The sequence below is a fragment of the Glycine soja genome, chromosome 5 (assembly GCF_004193775.1).
Source record: "Glycine soja cultivar W05 chromosome 5, ASM419377v2, whole genome shotgun sequence".
NCBI classification, from domain to species: domain Eukaryota; kingdom Viridiplantae; phylum Streptophyta; class Magnoliopsida; order Fabales; family Fabaceae; genus Glycine; species Glycine soja.
The window spans coordinates 38,529,535-38,551,110 of NC_041006.1; the positions used below are offsets into that span (position 1 = coordinate 38,529,535).

Below are 21,576 nucleotides of genomic sequence, written 5' to 3' on the forward strand. Positions count from 1 at the left end.
TTTCATATCCAAGAAGGTTTTGGGCAACAAAGAGCTTGATCTTTGACACATTTGGGAACAATTTGGCTAGGGGTGTTCATAGGTATAGGTCACCCGCAAATCCAAATTGACCGAAACTGATCTGAACGATTTGGGTTGAATCATTTATGTATTTGGATAAAAACTGAACTGAATCGATCAAAATCGCTAATGTACGAGTTGAGTTACGGGTTTAGATTTATAGATCTGATCAAAACTAAATCGAACCAATCAAAATCGATAATTTTTTTTAGAGTTGTTTAGTTTGACTTTAAATACTGTTAATATTGGGACTCTAAGTGTTGAAATTGCAAGTGTTACGACTACTAATGTTGAAACTTTTTAAGGTATTACTTTACTTTCAGGTACATTGTTATTTTGTTTTATCTTTTTTTCATATTTTTTTGTCAAGTTTATAATATTAATGAATTATATTTTATCCATTTGTTTAAGCAAATCTAGTAGTTGCAACAAATCTGGTTGCAGCAAAATTTATTATCAAATTAGTTTGTAGGAAATAGTTATGATTTAGACTATTATATTAAATCCCCTTCAATAATATTTTATTTTAATTTGTATTAGTTTATTTTAGAATGTTGTGTTGATTGTATTAAATGAATCAATTTTATTACTTTCAGACATTTGATAATATTGTGTTAATTGTATTAGATATTTGAATGAATCATGATATATAATAGCATTTATAAGAGAAAAAAAAACAAAATTTAAATGGGTAACCCGTTGGCTCGAACCAAAACATTTATGAATGAGTTGGATTTAAAAAAATTATAAAAATCAAATCAAGTCAAATTGATCAAATTTCATTGAGTTGAGTCTTGAATTTGGCCAAAATCAACCCACAAACACCCCTAAATTTGACATATACGGCCAACATAATGACAAAAGCAACATACTATGGAATGTAGAGTTAGACGTTTGTATCTTCATCCATAAGTGATTGATATTGTAGTTTTTGTAGACAAAGACCATGGACAATCGAACACAAATAAGGATGAAAAGTTAAGATGCATGTATTCTTAAAAGACTTATCTATATAATGTACAAATCTTCAATATATATTAGGTTTTTCTCAATGTATACCAAGTAAGCAAATATAGTAAGAATAAACTAAGTGAGGTCGATAATTCATAAATTTAGTTGAAATTGATTGAAATTTCGTGGTCAAAATTTATTTGTACACAAACAATAATTTAGTTTCAAAATAAAAAAAATGTCATAGATACACCCATGCAACAAATGATAAAAACATATGGACAAATATTTCATGTGTATTGGCTGATAAATTAGTTTCTATAATGAATAATTTTAATTCATAAATTTATGAATAGTGCGAAAAAAACAAATGTGAGCGAATGTATAGACTTAAATAGGCTATTTAACTTAAAAATAAATCCGTTCTTTCTTTATTTATTTTTCCTCAAATTTTCTTTAAATTTTCATCAGCATTTTCGTCCTCCTCTCTCTCTCGCACGCGAAACCCTTGTTCTGTTCCCTGCTAACATATCTGTAGAGAAAACCAGACACCAGAAAAGGTTCGTTCAGAGACAAAACCCCAACGATCCAAACGGTCATTGAGCATTTCATGGTGCGAGTCACTGAGTTGAATCGGATAGGAATCTGAGTTTGTGATCGTTTGACGCGGTCATGGGTGCTGCGGGCTCCAAGCTCGAGAAGGCTCTCGGAGACCAATTCCCCGAAGGAGAACGTTACTTTGGCCTCGAGAATTTCGGCAACACTTGTTACTGCAACAGCGTCTTGCAGGTTTAATCCGATTTACGTTTTTTCCTTTTCCATTCTATTTTTCGCGTTCTATAGAGACTCTAATCTGTTGTGTTGATGGTTTATTGATTCTTCTATGCAAAGTTTGTTGCAGTTTCATATGTATCTTCAGGAGAGAGTTTAGTACTTTAGTGTATACTATTGTTTTGGACATTCTGTTGACCTGTTTAGCAGATTCTTTTAAGCGCTGATTCTTAGTTTTTATTAAAATTTGAAGTTGGATTTTCTCTTCAATGTTTTATATGTTTCATTCAATAGTATTATAAGTGTCGCTTTAGGTGCATACGTCAATTTAAAAGTAGTTGTTGTCTTGTTGCACTCAATATGTTTACCATCTCTAAAATATCAATAAGGGCACTAGATATGTCTGGTGATAGTACTTGAAGACGGTCAGTTTGTTATTTTTTGTAAAGGCTTTTAGGGTTCTTTGCTAACAACTTTCTCATTTTGCCAAATTGTACAGGCACTATACTTCTGTGTTCCGTTTCGCGAACAATTACTAGAGTATTATGGAAATAACAAAAGCATATTGGACGGGGAAGAAAATCTTTTAACTTGCTTAGCGGACTTATTTTCACAGGTAATCAGTCTTTAGTTTGGAAATTTCAAAACTTTACATGCTTGATGCCTCTAAGCTTGTTCATATTTGATTGGGTCAAGCATGATTCACCATTTGAAAGTTGTATTGTCTTCACTAGTTGTGGCTATTTTGCTTGCCATGGACTCTCATGAAATAAGCTGTTGATTTCCTAGCTCTTTTTCATTCTTCATTTATTTAATAATAATAAAAAACTTCGTACCCCATTGCCCAGAGGCTCTTCGCTATGCGAAGGTATGGGGGAGGGATATTGTACGCAGCCTTACCCTTGCATATGCAAAGAGGCTGTTTCCGGATTCGAACCCATGACCAACAAGTCACCAAGGCACAACTTTACCGCTGCACCAGGGCTCGCCCTCTAAAAAACTTTGTACCCCATTGCCCAGAGGCTCTTCGCTATGCGAAGGTATGGGGGAGGGATGTTGTATGAAACAAATACGTTTTTGTTCTTTGAATGCTTCACTGTGGTTCTTGTTATCTTTAGTGTTGAATCTGTAACCATGTTTTCTTTAATAATGTTGGCCATTAAATAGACAGCTCTGTAAAAACTTGGACAAATACATTGCCTCCATTTACTCCAAAATCTCGTTCTTGTGATCGCAATTAAGTACTTGCTTTTCCTCATAGACTTTCTTTTTTCTAACCGTTTTATGGAAGGATTTTTAGAATGTTGATGAAAGATGCACCTGTAACATAGAAATCTGCACGTCAATTTATTTAGTGTTTCAGTTCTTCCTAGCAAAGCATACTGTGGGTTTTATTCTATAGATCAGTTGAAGTTTATCGAAACATGACTAGCTGCTTGTAATGCCTAAAATATATATGCCCAGCTAGCTGACATTTTTGTTAGCTGTTCTATTTTTTTAGTTGCTCTTTGTCTGAGAGACAACTCAGACAAGGATTTGACAAAGGGGATTCCATGCTTATCTAAATTTCGTGTTGTAATATGCTCGAGTATAAATGCTATTATTTTTTTTTGCTTGGTGTATAGATGCTATTATTTCAACTTGAGAAATTTCTTCATTTATCCGCAGCATAGTTGTCAATACCGGCGTAGCGGAATGAAGTGGCCGACCCCAAAATTGGGATAGCGGATAGCGGGATGATCGCTATTCTAATGTTTTTTTTATATATGTTAAATAATTAATATACTTATATATATAAGTTCAAAAACAGAAAAATAACTGAATGCATAATTACTTAAACAAAAGTTACAAAACATAAAGTAGAAAGTCAAGCAAATAAAGGTCTTAAAGCCTTAATCCCTCTAAGCTAAAGCCTAAAGTAACTATAATAATAGACAAGTAGACATTAAAATTCAAATAGACAAATGCAAGTTTCTTAATACTAAATTACTAATCAGAATCTTCATCCTCTTCAAGATCCAAGTCATTGTGTTGTTGAAATCCATCACTCTCACTAGCATTAGAATTGTACTCGTCTTCCCCCTCATCTTCATTCTCTTCTTCCACTTCCACCACTTTTTTTCCTTTTTCATTTGTAGGTGCAAGTGCAGATGTTGCCTTGTTTATATGTGTTTGACTCCTTGTGTTTTGTAAAGGTTCACCAGCCCTCATTGCCTCAGCAACATCTAACTAATTCAAATCATCATCATCAAAAACCAAATCATTACCAGATTCTTCTCCTTCCAATTCTCCCAATAACCACTCATTGCTATCATCAATATCATTTAAAGCAATAGGAACAATCACATCATTACACTCAAAGCGATCTAGAAGAGCTTGGTTAATCTTAACATAAACCAAATCTTGAAGCTTTTGGTGTTCAAGCCTACTTCTCTTCTTTGAGTGAATCTATAATAATTTAAAAAACATGAATTTCAGTTACTTAGTTTCAATTTCAGCTTCTAAAGTTTCATAATTTAAAAAACATGAATGTTAGTTACTTACATGCTCAAAGGTACTCCAACTATACTCACATCCCGATGAGCTACAAGTCAAACTTAGAACTTTAATGGCAATGGTTGGCAAGTGTGGTGTTTTTGCTCCATACAATTTCCACCACTCAACTGTAAAATGCAATTCATATGCATTAGTATTTACACGGATTATTAATTAATCATTTAAATTTATAAGTAAATTTTTCCACTTACCAGGAGATATTTCAGTCCTTGCTTTCATTGTTGCAATCATACCAAACCTCTCTCCAACCCTTTTATACACTAGCAATTGTTTGTGAACTTTAACTACAAAATTATCATCTTCACTAAGCTTATCAATACATTTGTAGAGGTCATCCACTACTTTGTTATCATTGTCAATGTTTGGATTGGTGTAAAAGAACATCGGATCTAGATAATAACCCGCTGCATGCAAAGGGTGGTGAAGTTGGCAATCCCATTTTTTATCAATGATTGCAAGGATATCCTTATACTTCCCTTCATTGTTGTTGAAAGCTCTCTGAATTGCCTCTTTGGCCCTATCCATTGCTTCATAAATGAAATCCATTGCAGGCTTTTTTTCATTATCCACCAACCTCAACACACTTACAAGAGGCTGTTGCTTGCTTCCCCTTAGGCTCTTTAGTTGCCTTAGACTTCAACCATTCATCTGAAGTAAACATCCTTCTAAGATTGGCCTTTTGCTTATGCAATCTTTGCAAAGTTAAGAAAGTGGTAGCAAATCTTGTAACTCCGTGTCTCACCAATTTAGTTTTTTGTGTGAATTTCCTCATGGTGTTCAAAGCCAATGTATGATTGTAAATGTAGCCTACAAGTTTGATGCCTCTTTGTATAACCCTTTTTACTTTTGGGATCTTTCCAATATCTTCTAGTATCAAGTCAAGACAATGTGTAGCACATGGAGTCCAAAATATTTTTGGTCTCGTGACTTAAATTTTACCTAAAAAGACCAAAATCAATAAACTTGTATGAGTAGTGTAACAATTAAAAGTTATAACTATAAAAAAAAACTTCATTAAGCATGATTGAATTCTCACCCGCCAACACATAATTACTCCGTCACCACTTGAATAACATTCTTTTCTCCAATCTCCTCAACAAAGCTATCCAAAAGCTCAAAGATCTTCTGACCAGTCTTCATGTATTCGGAAGCATCCACACTCCTCACAAACTGTGTTCCCAATGAACAATTTACCAAAAAGTTAATCAAAGTTCTATTCTTCCTATCCTTCCAACCATCTGACATAATTGAACACCCATATTTGATTCGCTCCTCCTCATAACCCCTCAATAAGCCCTTCGTGTATTCCAACTCTTTTTTAAGGAGTGGAACTCTCAATTCATGATAGCTTGGAGGCTTTAAATGAGGACCATAGGTTCCAATCGCCTCAATCATCAACTTGAAACTTTTTGATTTAGCAACATTGAATGCTATTCCATTCCTAAAAAAGAAATGAGTAATGTACTAAACTGCCCTGTCTCATGCAACCTTGTTATAAGATTCATTTACACTTGATTGTCTCGTGGTTTTTCCCAATTTGATACTTTCTTCAGGTTCTTTGGAGAACAAAAAATCAAGAGGGCCTTTCTTATTTGTGATCCTCTTATTGGAAGCAGTTGAGGAGGCTTCATTTGATGTTGTTGGACGTTTTTTTCCACTTTTAAGTCTTGCAATCTCTAGGATCCCATCTTCCTCTTCCTCGTCTTCTTCTTGCATTGCTTCCATGTATGCTGCAGTTTCAACTATTTTCTTCTCATAAGCAACAATCATTTCTAATTTAACATCCTCCGGTACTTTCTTACAAGAACCCACATCTCCTTTTATTTGAAGTTGATGTCTTTTTGCTCTAGAAATTCCTCCCGTAGACGTTTTGTGACAAAAATCACAGGTTACACTCTTCTTGTTATTTTTATCCTTTAAACTGTTCCATTTCCAAAAGACATCTACCCTATCACCCGTAGGCTTGAACATTGCAAAGGTCAAAATAGCAAAACAGGCCTGAATTTAATTATTGATGTGCAGCCAAGCTCATGTGACCAAAACTGAACACACAAGTAACGTCCCCCAGATGAATATTGAGTTATAGTACATAACCACCTATCTTATATGGGGAGCAATTAAATTTTCTCTAGAAACAAAAATTAATAAGCATATTTAGATAGATTTCTTCTGTGAAAGGCCTCAAACAATTTAATAAAAACATGGAAACCATCCTATGGAGTAAAATTAAAAGGTCAATTTCACAGTCACAATCACAAAAAAAAAATCATGTAACATTTTTCAAAAAAAACAAATAAAAAAATCACAGTCACACTGTCACACACACAAAAAAATGCTATCGGGGTCAACAGCTCATCGCATGTCTTCCTCACCTCAAGCAAGGTGGTGGCGCAGCACAAACTCGTCGCCGGACGCAGGATGCAGGTGTCAGGGTCGCAGCTTCACGGGATGCAGACTCATCGTTGGGGTCGCCGGACGCAGACTCGTCGTCGGTGTCGCAGGACGCAGACTCGTCGTCGTCCTCGCAGCATTGCCGGTCGCAGTCGCAGGTATGGAAAGTGGAGACTTGGGTTTTCGAGCGGTCTGGACAGAGAGCTGGCCAGGTAATACAAAAAGCAAAATACCAAAAATACCCTCACTTTCCCGCATTAAGTGAGGGCATTTTCGAAATTTCCACGGCGTCACTGTAGTGGCGCGAAAATCCGGTCTAGATCCCGTGCCGCTCTGCCGCGATAGCGGCTGCGACGCCCGCGCCGCTACGTCCGTCTTCGTCGCGGATGGACGCCGCGCCGCGACGCTCCGCCGCGATAGCGGCCGCGACGCCCGCTATTAACAACCTAGATCCGCAGTGTGTTTTATGTTGGTTTGGCCCATTTATTTTATTTGTTTTCCCCCTTTCTGTTTGCCTTCAAGTTATGTGAAATTGGTTTAGGTGATTTTATGCTTCCCTAAATCTGCGTTATAGCATGTTCGAGTATATATATGTGTGCCTGAAAATGGCTCTGTGCTATTTCATCGTGCTTTTGCAAGTATTTCCATTTTGTATATCTATAGAAGTTTTGCTCAATTCATTGTTTCAAATGTCTAATTAATAAACACATGTCTATTTAATGGGCACTTACTTGGCTATCTCCTATGCCTGAGAACTTGCTTCAAGATATTTGTAGTGTGCTTTTTGTAAGTATCTTCATTTTGTATATGCTGAATAATATCTTCCATTTATTATTGCTAATCACATGTCTATTTAATGGGCACTTACTTGGCTATCTCTTATGCCTGAGAACTTGCTTCAAGATATTTGTAGTGTGCTTTTTGTAAGTATCTTCATTTTGTATATGCTGAATAATATCTTCCATTTATTATTGCTAATCAAATGTCCATTTAATGGTATTCGCATGCCTATTTCTTTCTTTCTTGGTCATGAATGTAATATAATTATTTCTTTTGGTGTAGATAAGTTCCCAGAAGAAAAAAACTGGTGTCATTGCTCCCAAACGATTTGTACAGAGGTTGAAAAAACAGAATGAACTCTTCCGTAGCTATATGCACCAGGTATGTGCTTAAACTGTCAAAAATGAACTTCCTGTGCAGAAAGGTGATTATTCTAGAAAACCTGTAAATTTCTTTTGGCAGTAATGTTTATATTATAATCAAGAGATTAGTTTTTATCATGTCACACACGCAAATGTTGCCATGTATGTGTTTCTCCCTGCTTATGAAAGGATTCTATGCTTGTGGGCATCGTTCACCAGACACACATGCCCTTGCTCCCAAGTAGCAGCTTATTTAAATAACTAGAGATTCTATCATATGTATTAAAGATTTCCAGCTGGCTATGTTTTAAGGTAAATTACAAGTTGTCCTCTTGGTAGATCAATTGTTAGATAAGTATTTCTTTTGTAATGCTTCTGTATAGTAGGTTGGACCAAATTTTCAGATTTGCAATTTGTACACTTGAACTTGGTATGAACATCTTTTAATAAACAGGAAATACTTTTGAACTATTTATTATAATATTAAGTTGAAATGGTCATGTTGCTTGTACATTTTTCAGCCTTTTTATATGCAAATAAGTCTGTTTACTTGAACTGGAGCATATACACTTTAAATTGTATTTCTATTATATTATTATATGTCCTGTGGGAAACATAATCTTTTTATATCAGTTTTCCATTTGGCAACAACCCTTTTCACTTTGTCTAGTCATGCTTTGACTGTATATCACTGATATATAAACGATGCTTTGGCTTGTTAGTCCCCCGGTCCCCCCTCCCCCTCTGTTGTGAGTAAATAATTGTGACTGATGATCAGTGTCCATTTCTGGAAATGATTTATCTGAGTTTGTATAATGACAATTTGTTACTTTTGAATGAGGTTGTTTACCATAATGTTACTGAACTCTGTGCTGTAAAGTGTATTTGTTATTTATCATTGATTGTTATTATCTGTTATATTCAATGTTTCATTGGTTGCATATTGCCTCTTATTTTGTCAAAGTTTTTCATTAGAGACAACATTGTTATTGTGAATCTTCTCTTGGTAGGATGCCCATGAGTTCTTGAACTTTTTGCTGAATGAACTTGTTGACATTCTGGAGAAAGAGGCTCAGGCTGCAAAAACTGATCAGGAGACATCTCCACCTTCTGAAAAGGCTGTTAATGGGCCCAAGAATGGTCAAGCTAATGGTGTTCACAAAGAGCCTTTAGTTACTTGGGTACACAAAAATTTTCAGGTGGCCTTGCCTTTTCAATTCAATGTTTTCATTTTGCATTTTGCCTGCAACAAAATTTGGAGGGACCATAATTAGCAAACTTTCTGTTGGATCCCGTCAATTAGTGTTATCTCTTTAAGTGGGCATGTATTGTTGCTTTAATAGTTTAGGTTTGTTACAGTTAAGGATAATCCATTCATATTGACTTTTATGTGAATTATAATGGAATTTGGCATATTATCTTAGATACGGTTATAGTATTAATTTATTATAGATGAGCTTTATTATTAAACAATGTAAAAAACAGTAATTTCACTGTCAATTTTTATGTGTTTTTCTTGTGGGGGAAGGGGTGTTTTTGTTGCTCTTTGTACTCTGCAGTGATCAGAAAAATAAGATTTACTTTTATTTTGAGGAATTTTACTGTTGTAACTTGCTCTGATCAGGGAATACTCACCAATGAGACAAGGTGCTTGCAATGTGAAACAGTGACGGCTAGAGATGAAACATTTTTGGACTTGAGTCTTGATATTGAGCAAAACAGTTCAATTACAAGCTGTTTGAAAAATTTCAGTTCCACCGAGACACTGAATGCTGAAGACAAATTTTTTTGCGACAAATGCTGCAGGTATATATATGGCTTTTGGCACTGGTTATGTTTCTATAATTATCTGAAATCCCAAGTACTACTTCTTTGGCATCAGTTGTTGCTTTGCTTGGTTTCTTGAGTGTTCTGGAAAAGTTAAAGAGCTTGTTCAACCATTTTGAATCACGTGCACAGCTGAACTAATCTTTTCCTTCTTTATCTAAGAGCAACAGCAATAAAGCCTTGTACCACTTGATTGAATTGGCTGCATGGATTAATTGATGTCATTGACTTTATTGAAAACCAAATTTTCAGAAAATCATATTTGGATCAAGATCATTTTTAATAGTTTCTCCTAAAGTTCTTTGGTACATCTTCTACCCCTTTTAACTGGAGGAATAAATTGTTTGTGATCAAACACATGCCAAATAGCTTGAATATCATCTATGGTTTATAGAAAATCTTATCTCCTTTTAATAAAAATTAGAATGCTATTCATGTTTATTGACTAATACTACAATTTAAAAGAAGCAAACCATGATATGTTCATTTTTCCATTGATTGACATTTTCTTCTACCTGTTATCTGAGTGGGATTTGGTAGCCATGTCAATTTAGTGTGTAAAAATATATATGTGCTCTGTTCTCTTGTTTTTCATGTCCATTCACCATTCTGATGACCAAGATGCCAACTTTCTTGTGGTATTAGTTTGCAAGAAGCTCAGAAGAGGATGAAGATAAAGAAACCACCTCACATCTTGGTCATCCATCTTAAGCGGTTTAAGTACATGGAACAGCTAGGCCGCTACAAGAAGCTGTCCTACCGGGTTGTTTTCCCCCTTGAGCTGAAGTTGAGTAACACAGTTGAAGATGCGGATATTGAGTATTCTCTATTTGCAGTAGTTGTCCATGTTGGGAGTGGGCCCAACCACGGGCATTATGTCAGTCTTGTGAAAAGCCATAACCACTGGTTATTTTTTGATGACGAAAATGTAGAGATGATTGACGAGTCTGCTGTGCAGACGTTCTTTGGATCATCACAGGAGTATTCAAGTAATACAGACCATGGGTACATTTTGTTCTATGAGAGCCTTGGCTCTGGTAACAGGAGTTAGGCGGAGGATTTCTACAACTCTCTTAAATCATTTGGACTTCTTTTTAACATGGTTTCCATATTTATTTTCCTTTTACCGTTTTCCCTTTATTCAACCTGTTGGAGGAGCTGTTACATACTCTAGAGGATACGGGTTGTGAAAAGGTATACTTAGGTGGTTGGCATGTACAGTGGATAGTGCTAGGCACTGTCCTTTTTTCTTTTTCCTTTCTCACAATAAGAACAGTATATATATCAGGTGAAAATTTCACCAACGATGTGTATTCATGGTTGCAAGCGTTCAACCAACATTAGAATTACAATGAAATGGAAATTGGTCCTAACTCATGTCGGATTATTTTATATTTTATAGTTTGACGAACACTTTGGTAATAGACTAATAGTTGGGCATTCTTTGGTGAGTTAACAACCCTGTCTTCGTCGGGACTGCAAAACTCCTACCATTGTCACTTATTTCGATTAGGTTATAAATCTAAAAATTTGAACTGAATCGTTTGAGAACAAAGCAGAACTGAACTACTGAATCATAAAATTTTTCCTACTTCCAATATTTTTTTTTTGTATCAGTACACAACATAATTCGGTCCATTTCAAAATCATTTAAATTCGGTTCAATGAACAGTTCAGTTTGGATTTGAGAAAACAATTCGTCAGATAAAAATTACAATTCAGTTTGGTTTAGGCGAATTTTTTCAGTTAAAGTTTAGTTCAACTTTTTTTAAGACTCAACGAGGGGATCCCCCGCAAATATCTAACTGGGAAGAACCTTGCTTCCTCCTTACATCTGACTGAGCATGAATTGAAAAATTTGGCTGCGTAAGAAAAATGTGCACGGCTCATTTCTGCATTTGATGGGGAGCCTGACATGTTTATTTTGCATTGTAAGAATGGTTTTAATGGTTATGCATTTTTTTTTAATTTTTGTGTGACATGTTAGCAAATCACCCCTTAATAACAAAAGAATGAGAATTAAGATTGCTAATTTACTATAACAATCAAAGTGAGACAGTTGATCACCTAACTCTGCTGTGAAATTCAAAGTCATACAATGAACAATGAAAGCTAACTTCTAAGTTGCTGTAGGCATGAAAATATCTTCGTCCAACAATGCTTCAAGATCGTTGAGGTCACCGAATTCTCTCGGTTCTTCTGAATTGTTATAACTGCTCTCATGCTTTACCTGCAAAAGAAATATACAGAAGTCTAAGCTCTACTGCCAGTCACAAGAAGATACTATGCATGATGTCAATTTTATATATATCCTGGTAGTTTAAACAAATATACATATAATTTCTTAACAAGCTTTTTAAGGTAGCCCATCCAATATACACCTCTAACAGCTTCATTCGATAGAAGCAACTTATATTTTGGTTACAAATGAGGGGATTCAATCCGGGGATCAAGCCAGTGCCATTTAAGGCTCTTTGGCTTTACTAGAAGCAAATTGAGCTTTATGTAAAATACTAAAGGGAGAAAAACCATATTCAGGTATTTATTTTACACTCTTTTTCAAAGAATTCAACTCCTCTGAATTAACTCATTTTAAAAAAAAGTAATTTGAATTGTGACGGAAAAATCAATAGTCAATATATTACATACACATGCATTATAAAATCATGCATGTGTTATAATATTAACCATTAATTTTCAAAATTCAAACTGAAATTACTTTATCTTTATTAACTTTAAAAGAGCCAAATCTTTTTAGAGATTGAAAACTACTGCTGTTATATACTGTCTAAAAGAGAAAATGATTTAAAGCAGGATAATTGAGAAACTTTATTTTTCTTTTTTCAGCAGTACGAGTGAGAAACTTTTTTAAAAATATACACGAATAAGTAAAATACCTGATTTTCTTGGATCTCAGTTACAACATTCAACAGCCTATGGTATTGGTCTCTTGCCTCTGGATACTGAACCATTGACTTCACCCTAGCTAGGGCTTTCTGCAACCTTTGCTCTGTTTGCTTCCTGCCTTCTTTTAAGACATCATAGTCATCATCTGTTGAAGATACATCTTGTATCATAGTTCCCTCAGAATTGGCCTCCGGTTTAAATCCACGCAAACCACTACCTTTTCGACGCCAACGTAAAATAACCTTCTCCAAGATTCCAACGGACCAAATTATCTTCCCACAGCTTTTCCTGACCTGGTGACCTCTCACGTGAGCCTATACCATGGAAATAGACACGTTATAAATTGGATCCAATTAAAAGGAGCCAAAAGGAGAATAAGATTAAACATTCAACACAAACAATAAATACTACACATGCTTAGTCAAAAGGCCTAGAAAGGTATAGACACAAATAATAATGCCATTTGCACATATCACATGTTAGAGACAAATGTACCTGAATTTTTACTATGCGTTGTCGAATCATTAAAAATTCTCTTCTTCCCTTCCAACTGCGGAATTTGTTTTGGATTCGTACTGCAGCAGCATGGACAGGCTCATCACGTGGTCCAGACTTGTGTGATTTCATATTCATTTTTACAAGTGAAAGAGCACGTTCATCAGATAATCCAAGTTTGTCATCATATTCCTTCAGTTGTTTTCTCTGAAATGATTGCATTCTGAAAACTTGATGAATACGAGCTGCAGCGTGGGTGGCATTACGCACTGCAGCCAATGAATCTTTCAATGACAATTCATATGATAAACCATCAAGATCATTAACTTGAGCAATGTTTTGGACTCTTTGGACTACTTTTGCTCCGGAATTTTCTCCTGCGTCCCTGTTCAAATCGAGAGTTGTGAGGTGTGCACTTAGTGAAGACTCAGCAAGATACCCTGCAATTCCTTTGTGTCCATTTGCAGAAGCTAGGTCAGCTGGTGTTCTACCAGAAGGATGTTCTGGACATGGATCAGTCAGTGCTCCAGGTGCTGCGCCGAGAGAGATGAGGAAAGCAACTGTGCGCTCCCTGATAAAGTAAGATGCAAGAACTTAATGAAAGATGAAGTAAGCAAGAAAATGAAAAAGAAACTCAAAGCAGTAACAATATATTGATTCTTTCTAGTCAGTTTATCCTAGACGTTTTCATTCATGACAAAAGACTCAGGTGCGTCCAATCATAGTATACTATAGGTTTTTTCAGTAGATTTTTTCTTATAGTTTCTTCATCAATGGCGTTCCATCCTGCAAACCTATAATGAAGTATATTGAGTATCAACAAGTAAGAACATTCTAACTTCTTTTTAGGCACATTTCACATATTTTCTCTCAGCACTAATCTATTTTTTCTCACATACTATCACTCTTGCAAAGTTGCAATTAATATCAGTGACCCATCGTATTAATTTAATGTAATGTCAAGGATGTTGCATATAAATTCAATTCTGGTGAAATGTGTTTCATGCACAAGTGCCGAGGTACTCACCTGCCACAAAATGCTGCCCAATGAAGAGCAGTCCATCCATTTACATCCCGAAAGTTCACATTCACACCAGCAACTATTGTGGGTTCTAGGGCCCAATCATAGCCAAGAGCAGATGCAAAATGAAGCACACCTTGGCCACCCTCATCTAATATATTAGGGCCTTTCCCCTCTTCTGTTATTTTCTGAAGGAGCCATGCATGTAACTTATCTTTCAGAAGATTTTGAAGCAGCTGCTCCTGTAAATTTTCTGGAGAAAAATCTTCCTCTTGAGTAAGTTTCAGTAGCTTGTCCCAATCATCCTCCTCCTCCCTCAGTAAAGAATTGATTTTACTTCTCAGTTGAGATTTCTCACTAACACTAATTGAATCTGAATTCTGAGGAAAGGCATGCCCCAGGGACAACAGTTCTCCAAATCGGATACTAAAAGTATCAAAAGTGCTGCCTCTATTCTCACCTGTAGTGTTAACTTCTGGAGTATAGTTGACTTGGAAATCAAATTCTCTCACCTCACTACATGCTAACCTATTGGAACAAGTTACATAGAAAGGTACCCTCCCAGCCTTGTGTGGAGGAGTATGACAACAAAGAACACCTTTTGCAATGATCTCTGCTGGCACTTCTACCTCGCCAAACATGCATGACCATTTACCTTGTTCTGCTTCATGTTGACTTCTTAAGAATCGTCCAGAAATAATAACCTGTACGATTTTTTTCATTAGTGAAGAAATAAATAATCAGACTATAACTGACAAATAAGAAAAAAAGCAACAGCAACAATTCAATGAACATATGATCAAAATTGATAGCAAATGCAGAATATCAAAAGAAAATACCTTAATTTCTGACCCTTCAAATGCCCAGCTTGGGGAATAGTCTATAATGCTAAAAAGCTGATCATGGGAAACAGATGGATCCAATACATAGGTGTCCAGGTGCCCTTGTGAAGGAATAGTTGTGTTGCCAACCTCATTTTCGCTTTCAACTGTATCCCAATAACCACCAGAAGTGGATGGTTTATTAGACTCTTCCACATCTGCAAGCTCTTTACTCATCCATTGGTTGAAACTGTCAAGCTTCTTCAGACCCTCTTCTGCTGGAGATCCATCTAACAGAGTCCTTTTAAAAGTGAAATATGTGTCTTCTATTCCATCCAGGATTCTATTGGCCTCTAGGTCTGATTTTATCTTTTCTTTTTCATTCAAAAGTTTTTCCTGAGGATCATTTTGCATGAAAACCTTGTTTTGTTTGTATGGATGTAGAAGACACTGTTCCAAGGATTTCTGCAAATCAACATCATTAACCTCCTGCTCACGGTTGCTGCAAGTTATGTCACATGATGAGCCTGAATAAGCACTATCTATAGGCCAACTGGACATGCGTAAAGAATCAACATCATAAGCCTGTTAACAAGTATAAGCTTTAATCAATTAAATGAATTCAAAGGAAAGAAATAAAAATTAAGAAACATGTAACATGTTTAAAAAATAGTCACACATAAAGAAAAATCCATTGCTTATATATATTTTTTCTACAGAAACACGAAACAAGTAAGATGTCAAAAATATTTGCAGCATCATACCAACATCACTTTGTAGTGACATTATTTTCAAGTCTTTTGACTTTTGACATAAAGATATAATCATATAATACCTTGTCAAAGCTCCAACAGAACATACTGCAGAGCCTGGCTATTTGTTTCGAACTAAATATTATTATATACCATAAAATATTGCAACAAATGAGTACCACTAGCATTTGAAGTACCGATTTTACTAGTACACAATACCTGCCAATTTCCTTCAGCTTGTATGAGACTTCCATTCTCATGCTGCTTAGCAATGCTGGTGGTCAAATATGGCACCATTATCTCATGTCCTTGGGAAAATTTGCTATTGATTCCCATGTTGTCAGGCTGTGTTCCAGGAAATAAAGGCTGAAAAGGCACATGTTGACTTCCAGCATTATTTTTTAAGATACCTTCCCATGAGGAAAAGCCAAGGGGTTTTGGGGATTCATATGTCAATCCAAAATTATGAATGTCTTTGATTTTATTGTCTTGAGTGAGTGAGATATAATTCACCCCAGGAATGACAGGTGACTTCTCTTGATCATCTGTCCCAGATTCAATAATGCAGTTCATGTTAGGTACAGACTTTCCTGATGAAAAGGCCAGTATGAATGGAAGATATAAAACAAGGTATTTGATTTTGATGCATTATTAGTTTTTTACAGTATCTTGCAATCATGCACTGTCACATCGTTTAAAAAGGTTTGATTCTCACAATTAGCTCAAAAAAGTCATACTCTTTGAATGGTACAACAGTGTATGACTGAGTGATAGTGTAAATTTACAGTGACAATGCATCAAAGTTAAACTCAAACAATTTAAAAAGAAGAAATTTACTTGTGAGTGGCCGAGGAGAATAAGAATCAGCAGGTTGAGGTGTAATCTTCTCAACAGGGCATTCTAACTCAAGGAAAGAATAAAACTCAGAACTTGCATGGTTGTTGAATGCTGTAAAAATTACATCAAGTTAAAAAAATTTAAATACACACAGGAAAAAGTGATACTGAAGAACAAAGTCAACAAAAAGGTTACTCAGAATGTCCTCTAGACATGAAAAATTGAAAACAGAACAGTTTAAATTATTAATGTGCACAAAAGAAATACCAGATTCTGCTTCTTCATATTCTGATGCTTGGGAACTGTTCATGCTTCTATCCATAGTTTGTGAAGGAACCTGGTAACTATGTGGATGAAGAGTAGATGATAAAGAAGTTTCCATCTCTGTTTTGGGCATAATTTTATCAGTTTGTTGAGCATAAGGAAGAGTTTCTTCATTTTCTTTAGCACATGTAAAATTTGCCTTGGTTCCCTGATTATTTTGAACAAGACAAATGAGAGAAAGGAATGAAGGCCCAAAATGAAATTATTCATAGATGGGAAGATATAGCAGATCACAATTATATTTAATCACATAGTTCAAAACTCCTGATGAGAATGTTAGCCTTTTTTATTTTTTAAGAATTAGAGTACAGAGTCAACATCTGAGACAGGGGAAAAGAGAATTGTGCATAGTCATAGAAAGGAATAATATGTCACCAATTTATAGCATCTAGCATTCAAGAAAATCGTCTGGTGTTGAAACTTATCAGACCAAGTATTGATTAAGGAAGCAGTGCCAGCTTTGTTATTTCTAGGCAGTATATATTATTAGCATGGAAAGTCAAGTTACATGATTTGGGGAATACCATACTCAAGTTAGGATGGAATTTCCATGTTTTACTTTCCTACTTCACATATAACTCTGCAACACAATTACATGTTACTAGTTCATTGTTCTCTTAATTATACTGGGAATGTAAAAGTAAGCAATTCTTCTTGAGCTTTTGTCAAATAACAATTAGGCAAAAAATACTAATAAAATCAGAACATGTTACCTTCACATGTCGATAATGGACGAGAACAATGTGAGAGAGTTCCCTGCAGCAATGTTGAATAAAAAGGGTGAGAAGAGGAGCCCATTCCACATATAAGAACCATGGAAACAAATTAGCAATTTCTAGAAGTCTATTATAATCAGTTTAAACCAATAGAATGTGATCAACATTTACAGGATATATCTCATTAGTTCTAGTTTAAAGCACACCATCTTCAAGCAAGAACAAACACATTAGAAGAAGAGCACAGGTTTTCTTCAATCCTTTCTGGATATTACTGTATGTTTGTGAGACCGAGAATGAGGGAAGGAAGAAAGTTAGGAGGGGGTGAGAAGACAGCAGAATCAGGAAAATGAAGATAGAACATTAAATAAAAAGGGGATTTTTTATACCGAACTGCAAAAATATTAAACAGAAACACTTACTCTTCAAGTAGCCAATATGTGCGTCTTCGAAAATTTTCATTTTCTTCTCCATGGGCATAGTAGCAATGCAACACATCCACGCTTCCAGCCTGAGAGCATCATATCACGAATCATTCAATGCAACAGTTTATAAAGAAGAAAGATTCTCTCAATACATTTTACTTCCCAAAGCAGAATTAACATTAATGATAGTAAATAAAGCTTACAGAGACCTTTGCTTCTCATTTTATGGTAGATGTGATTGTACCAGTGCTTAAGACTTATAACCTTACATGCAGCATATTTACCTTTAGTCTCTCGTGAGCTTCTCTAACTGTTTTTCCATCTTTTTTCTTCCTCCAGTTATGGCCATCCTTTCTGAAGTATCTCAGCACCTTCCGATCAAATAAGAAAAGTGAACCACCTAATGTCAAGGAAAAATATGGTAAGTGCATGTTTGGAAGGATCAACTAAAGTCACCTTGAAATATCAGCTAAAGTAATTTTAGGTAAATGCTCATATGTTTGGTCTCACATTGAGAAATTGATTTTCAGCCCAGTTTTGATTAAGAGTAAAATCAACCTCAGGTAACTTTTGCATGGAATAAAAGATCATAAACTGAGTTCTCTTGTTAACTTGCTTTTAGAATAAAATTATCCAAATATAAATCACTTCGCTTAGAATTAATCTTAACCAAAATCAATTTTACAACCACTCACAGAAACACTCACTAAGAACCCTGAGAATGACCATTTTGCAATTAGATATTGGGCATAATTGTGTCAAGTTTTCATGCAGGTCTCAGTCCTCATAAGATACAGATTTTTCGAATAGATTAAAATCCTAATCCTCCCCGTTACACTCCCTTCAAATAAAAGAAAAAAACAATATTTTAAATCCTTTTCTCCAAATGAAGCTATTGAGAACTTAAGGTAACTAGTGTTATCTTTTGGCAGAAGAGAAACAACATACTTGGTGGCATATGTGCAGGTTCCGAAGCAATTAGAAACTTCTTGTGATTACTGAGAATTGCACAGATTTCAGCCGGACGTAGCCATCGATGCTGTGCTTCTAAAATAATTTGCTTAATATCTGTGTCCATCAAAGCATAGAAATTGAAAACAAAGTCAACAACAATAAATACGTCGAAGGAAATGTTAAAACATAAAGAGATGGCATTTCAATGCTTCACTATCATGGTTGCTTTTAAAAAAAAGGTTTCTTTTTTCAGAGTTTGAAATGATGAGAAACGAAACATAAAGAGGAATTAAAGTGAAGGAAAGCTGACCCAATTGAGAGGGGGGGACGTAGTGTCTGGCCTCAGCCATGGAAGTGAGAAGCTGAACTGATCAATGTTTTTGTCTCCCGACAAAAGAAAACAAGTGATAACTCGATGTTTATTTTTCTGAGGTTTGAGGTAAACGAGCACTTTGGAAAAGTCTGTGTTTCTAAATCTAAGCGAAACAAAAAAGAGAGATGGGTTGTGTAATAAATTGTAATAACTAGGAAAGTTCAGATAGTTTTTTTAACGCGGAGAGAGAGTGTAATGGGTGTTAAGAGGGAGATAGATGTACCAAATACCAATGAACGAAAAAAGAAAAGTTTTCAACGCGGGAACTTGTCTGTGATAGCATTGTTGTGTTGTGTTGTGTTGTACTATCAAAGAGAAGAAAAAGACATTGAAAGGGTTGTCCAAGTCAAATAGCATTGTGTGATTCCAGTTTGACTGATATTTGGCTTATCCTTCCTTTTTCGTCGCAGCTTCTCAGATTTTTGTTTGGCCTATACTCGGGGATTATATGACGGCGTTTTGATATGTGCTAAGAAAATAAATTTAGGGTCAATTGTTTAGAGGTGAACATATGTACCAAAAAAGAAATTGTTTAGAGATGAATATTCTAAATTTAATGTTTTTTATTCATGCTGGATTTTCTAAAATCACGTTAATATACTAGTTATTGTTATTTTAAGTAAACTTTTACACTTGTTAGGGAATAGTTTTATGAAAATAATTAATTTTTAATTGAAATAATTTTTGTGTCACTTAAAAGATTATATACTAAGTATTACTATTAACTTGTTTTTATAATAAAAATATTTAAATATTAATCATATTTTTTTAATATTAAAACATAAATTATATCACTTTAAAATCAATTTTAATAAAAATTAAAATTCAAAATTATTTTCTTAGATACGTTTGAAGCCAATGATCCACACATATTATAGCTTCTGTGTCATTTTTTTTCCGTCGGCGTGAAAATTAAAGGGTAAACAATTCAAACTGCCAAAGCAAACACACCCGTTATCAATATTTCTTCAAACACACATGATAATATATATACTTTATTTGCATAACTTAAAAAATCAATTTGTCAATTTTTTTTTTAATTTTAAAAGTTTGTTATAAAATAATAGGTTCTATATCCAATTACGTACAAGATTTGACACAATATTATGTCGGAAAGAGAAAGATAAAAAAAAACTATTATAATGGTTTTTAGGATTTGCTTCATGAAGGAAAATTCAAGTCTAATTAGCCAAGCATCAAATTTTTTTGAGCCCCATTCCTTTTCCTTTCTTCGGATTATTATTAAGTAAACATAAAATCAGTAAAATACAACAGAAACATACCATTAAATTGTTTGTGTGAGACACCCTCGATTCCCCCGCATATAATAACATTCCAACACACAAAAAAACAAAGGTGACCATGATTAAGGAAATGAGGAGAAACTCCCATCTTCAAAGATCAAATATATATAATCATCTATGTTGATTCTACTTTGAGAACTATCTTCATGAACTCGTAAACAAAATAGCTAATGGCAGCTGAGGGCAACACCTGAAAAGCCAAAAATTGAAAATACCGTATTAAAACATCAATAAAAGGATTGCCAGTTCTTAAGTACTTGTCATAAATGGGCTTTGTGGGTTGTGTCGTGTACTCCGACTCGTCTATCTTGTTATTTTCAGTGTTCTTGTTTAACATTTAGTTTGGACTTCCTCCCGCGCATTGAATAGCCTGATCTGTAGGTCAAAGATATATATAAATTAGTAATTTTCGTTGATGTTAAAATTATTTGTAGCTGCTAAAGAGTATTATTTCTTTCTCATTTATGATGAGTATAAAAGTATTTAAGAATTAGCTAGATATTGATAATGGTATAATTAAAAAGATATATAAATAAATAAACAAAAATGTAGTTTATTAGTGGATAAAAAGAACCGAGAAAAGTAATATATATAAGGCATGTATTATTCACATCGAAGAAAGCGAAACCTGAAACAAAACACACGACGTATTATATGTTTTCTGTCTATTAATTGAAAAAAAAATACCATTTTCTGTTGTCTAAAGTCTGAACTAAAGTTTTAACATGGTCGATCAAACAAACATATATAATTTTAGTTTCTATTCCGGAAAAGTATTGTCGATCGTATTCTTATCCAAGGCGTTTGACATCTTGGCATTTTTCAATTTGTTTTTTTTTTTTTGAGTTGTGAAATACTTGACTTATCTTTCTCACGACATGCACATAATTAGGCTTTCACCTGCTGGAACAGCCACCTCCTGGTCGTGACTCATGGTGCTCTCCTTCAG

At 34.8% G+C, this 21,576-nt stretch overlaps 2 protein-coding genes across 3 annotated transcripts; one reads left to right on the forward strand and one right to left on the reverse strand.

Annotated features, from left to right (window-relative positions):
• The first annotated feature begins 1,433 nt into the window (after positions 1-1,433).
• On the forward strand, positions 1,434-11,085 carry LOC114413107 (ubiquitin carboxyl-terminal hydrolase 4). Its single transcript, XM_028377316.1, has 6 exons — positions 1,434-1,800; positions 2,282-2,398; positions 7,792-7,890; positions 8,882-9,070; positions 9,496-9,677; positions 10,344-11,085. The coding sequence occupies exons 1-6, from the start codon at positions 1,684-1,686 to the stop codon at positions 10,747-10,749; spliced, it is 1,110 nt and encodes a 369-aa protein (XP_028233117.1). The 5' UTR covers positions 1,434-1,683; the 3' UTR covers positions 10,750-11,085.
• Positions 11,086-11,696: 611 nt separating this feature from the next.
• On the reverse strand, positions 11,697-19,632 carry LOC114413106 (calmodulin-binding transcription activator 1-like). 2 transcript variants are annotated; one of them, XM_028377314.1, is made up of 13 exons: positions 19,261-19,632; positions 18,945-19,064; positions 18,281-18,396; positions 17,994-18,082; positions 17,569-17,611; positions 16,799-17,003; positions 16,532-16,642; positions 15,914-16,284; positions 14,961-15,527; positions 14,128-14,825; positions 13,101-13,671; positions 12,596-12,919; positions 11,697-11,928 (listed from the first exon to the last, which is right to left on the reverse strand). In XM_028377314.1, the coding sequence occupies exons 1-13, from the start codon at positions 19,298-19,300 to the stop codon at positions 11,818-11,820; spliced, it is 3,366 nt and encodes a 1,121-aa protein (XP_028233115.1). In that variant the 5' UTR covers positions 19,301-19,632; the 3' UTR covers positions 11,697-11,817. The 2 variants fall into 2 exon arrangements, with proteins under 2 accessions (XP_028233115.1, XP_028233116.1); XM_028377315.1 differs by having other exon boundaries at positions 15,914-16,239; positions 19,261-19,631.
• Positions 19,633-21,576: the final 1,944 nt, after the last annotated feature.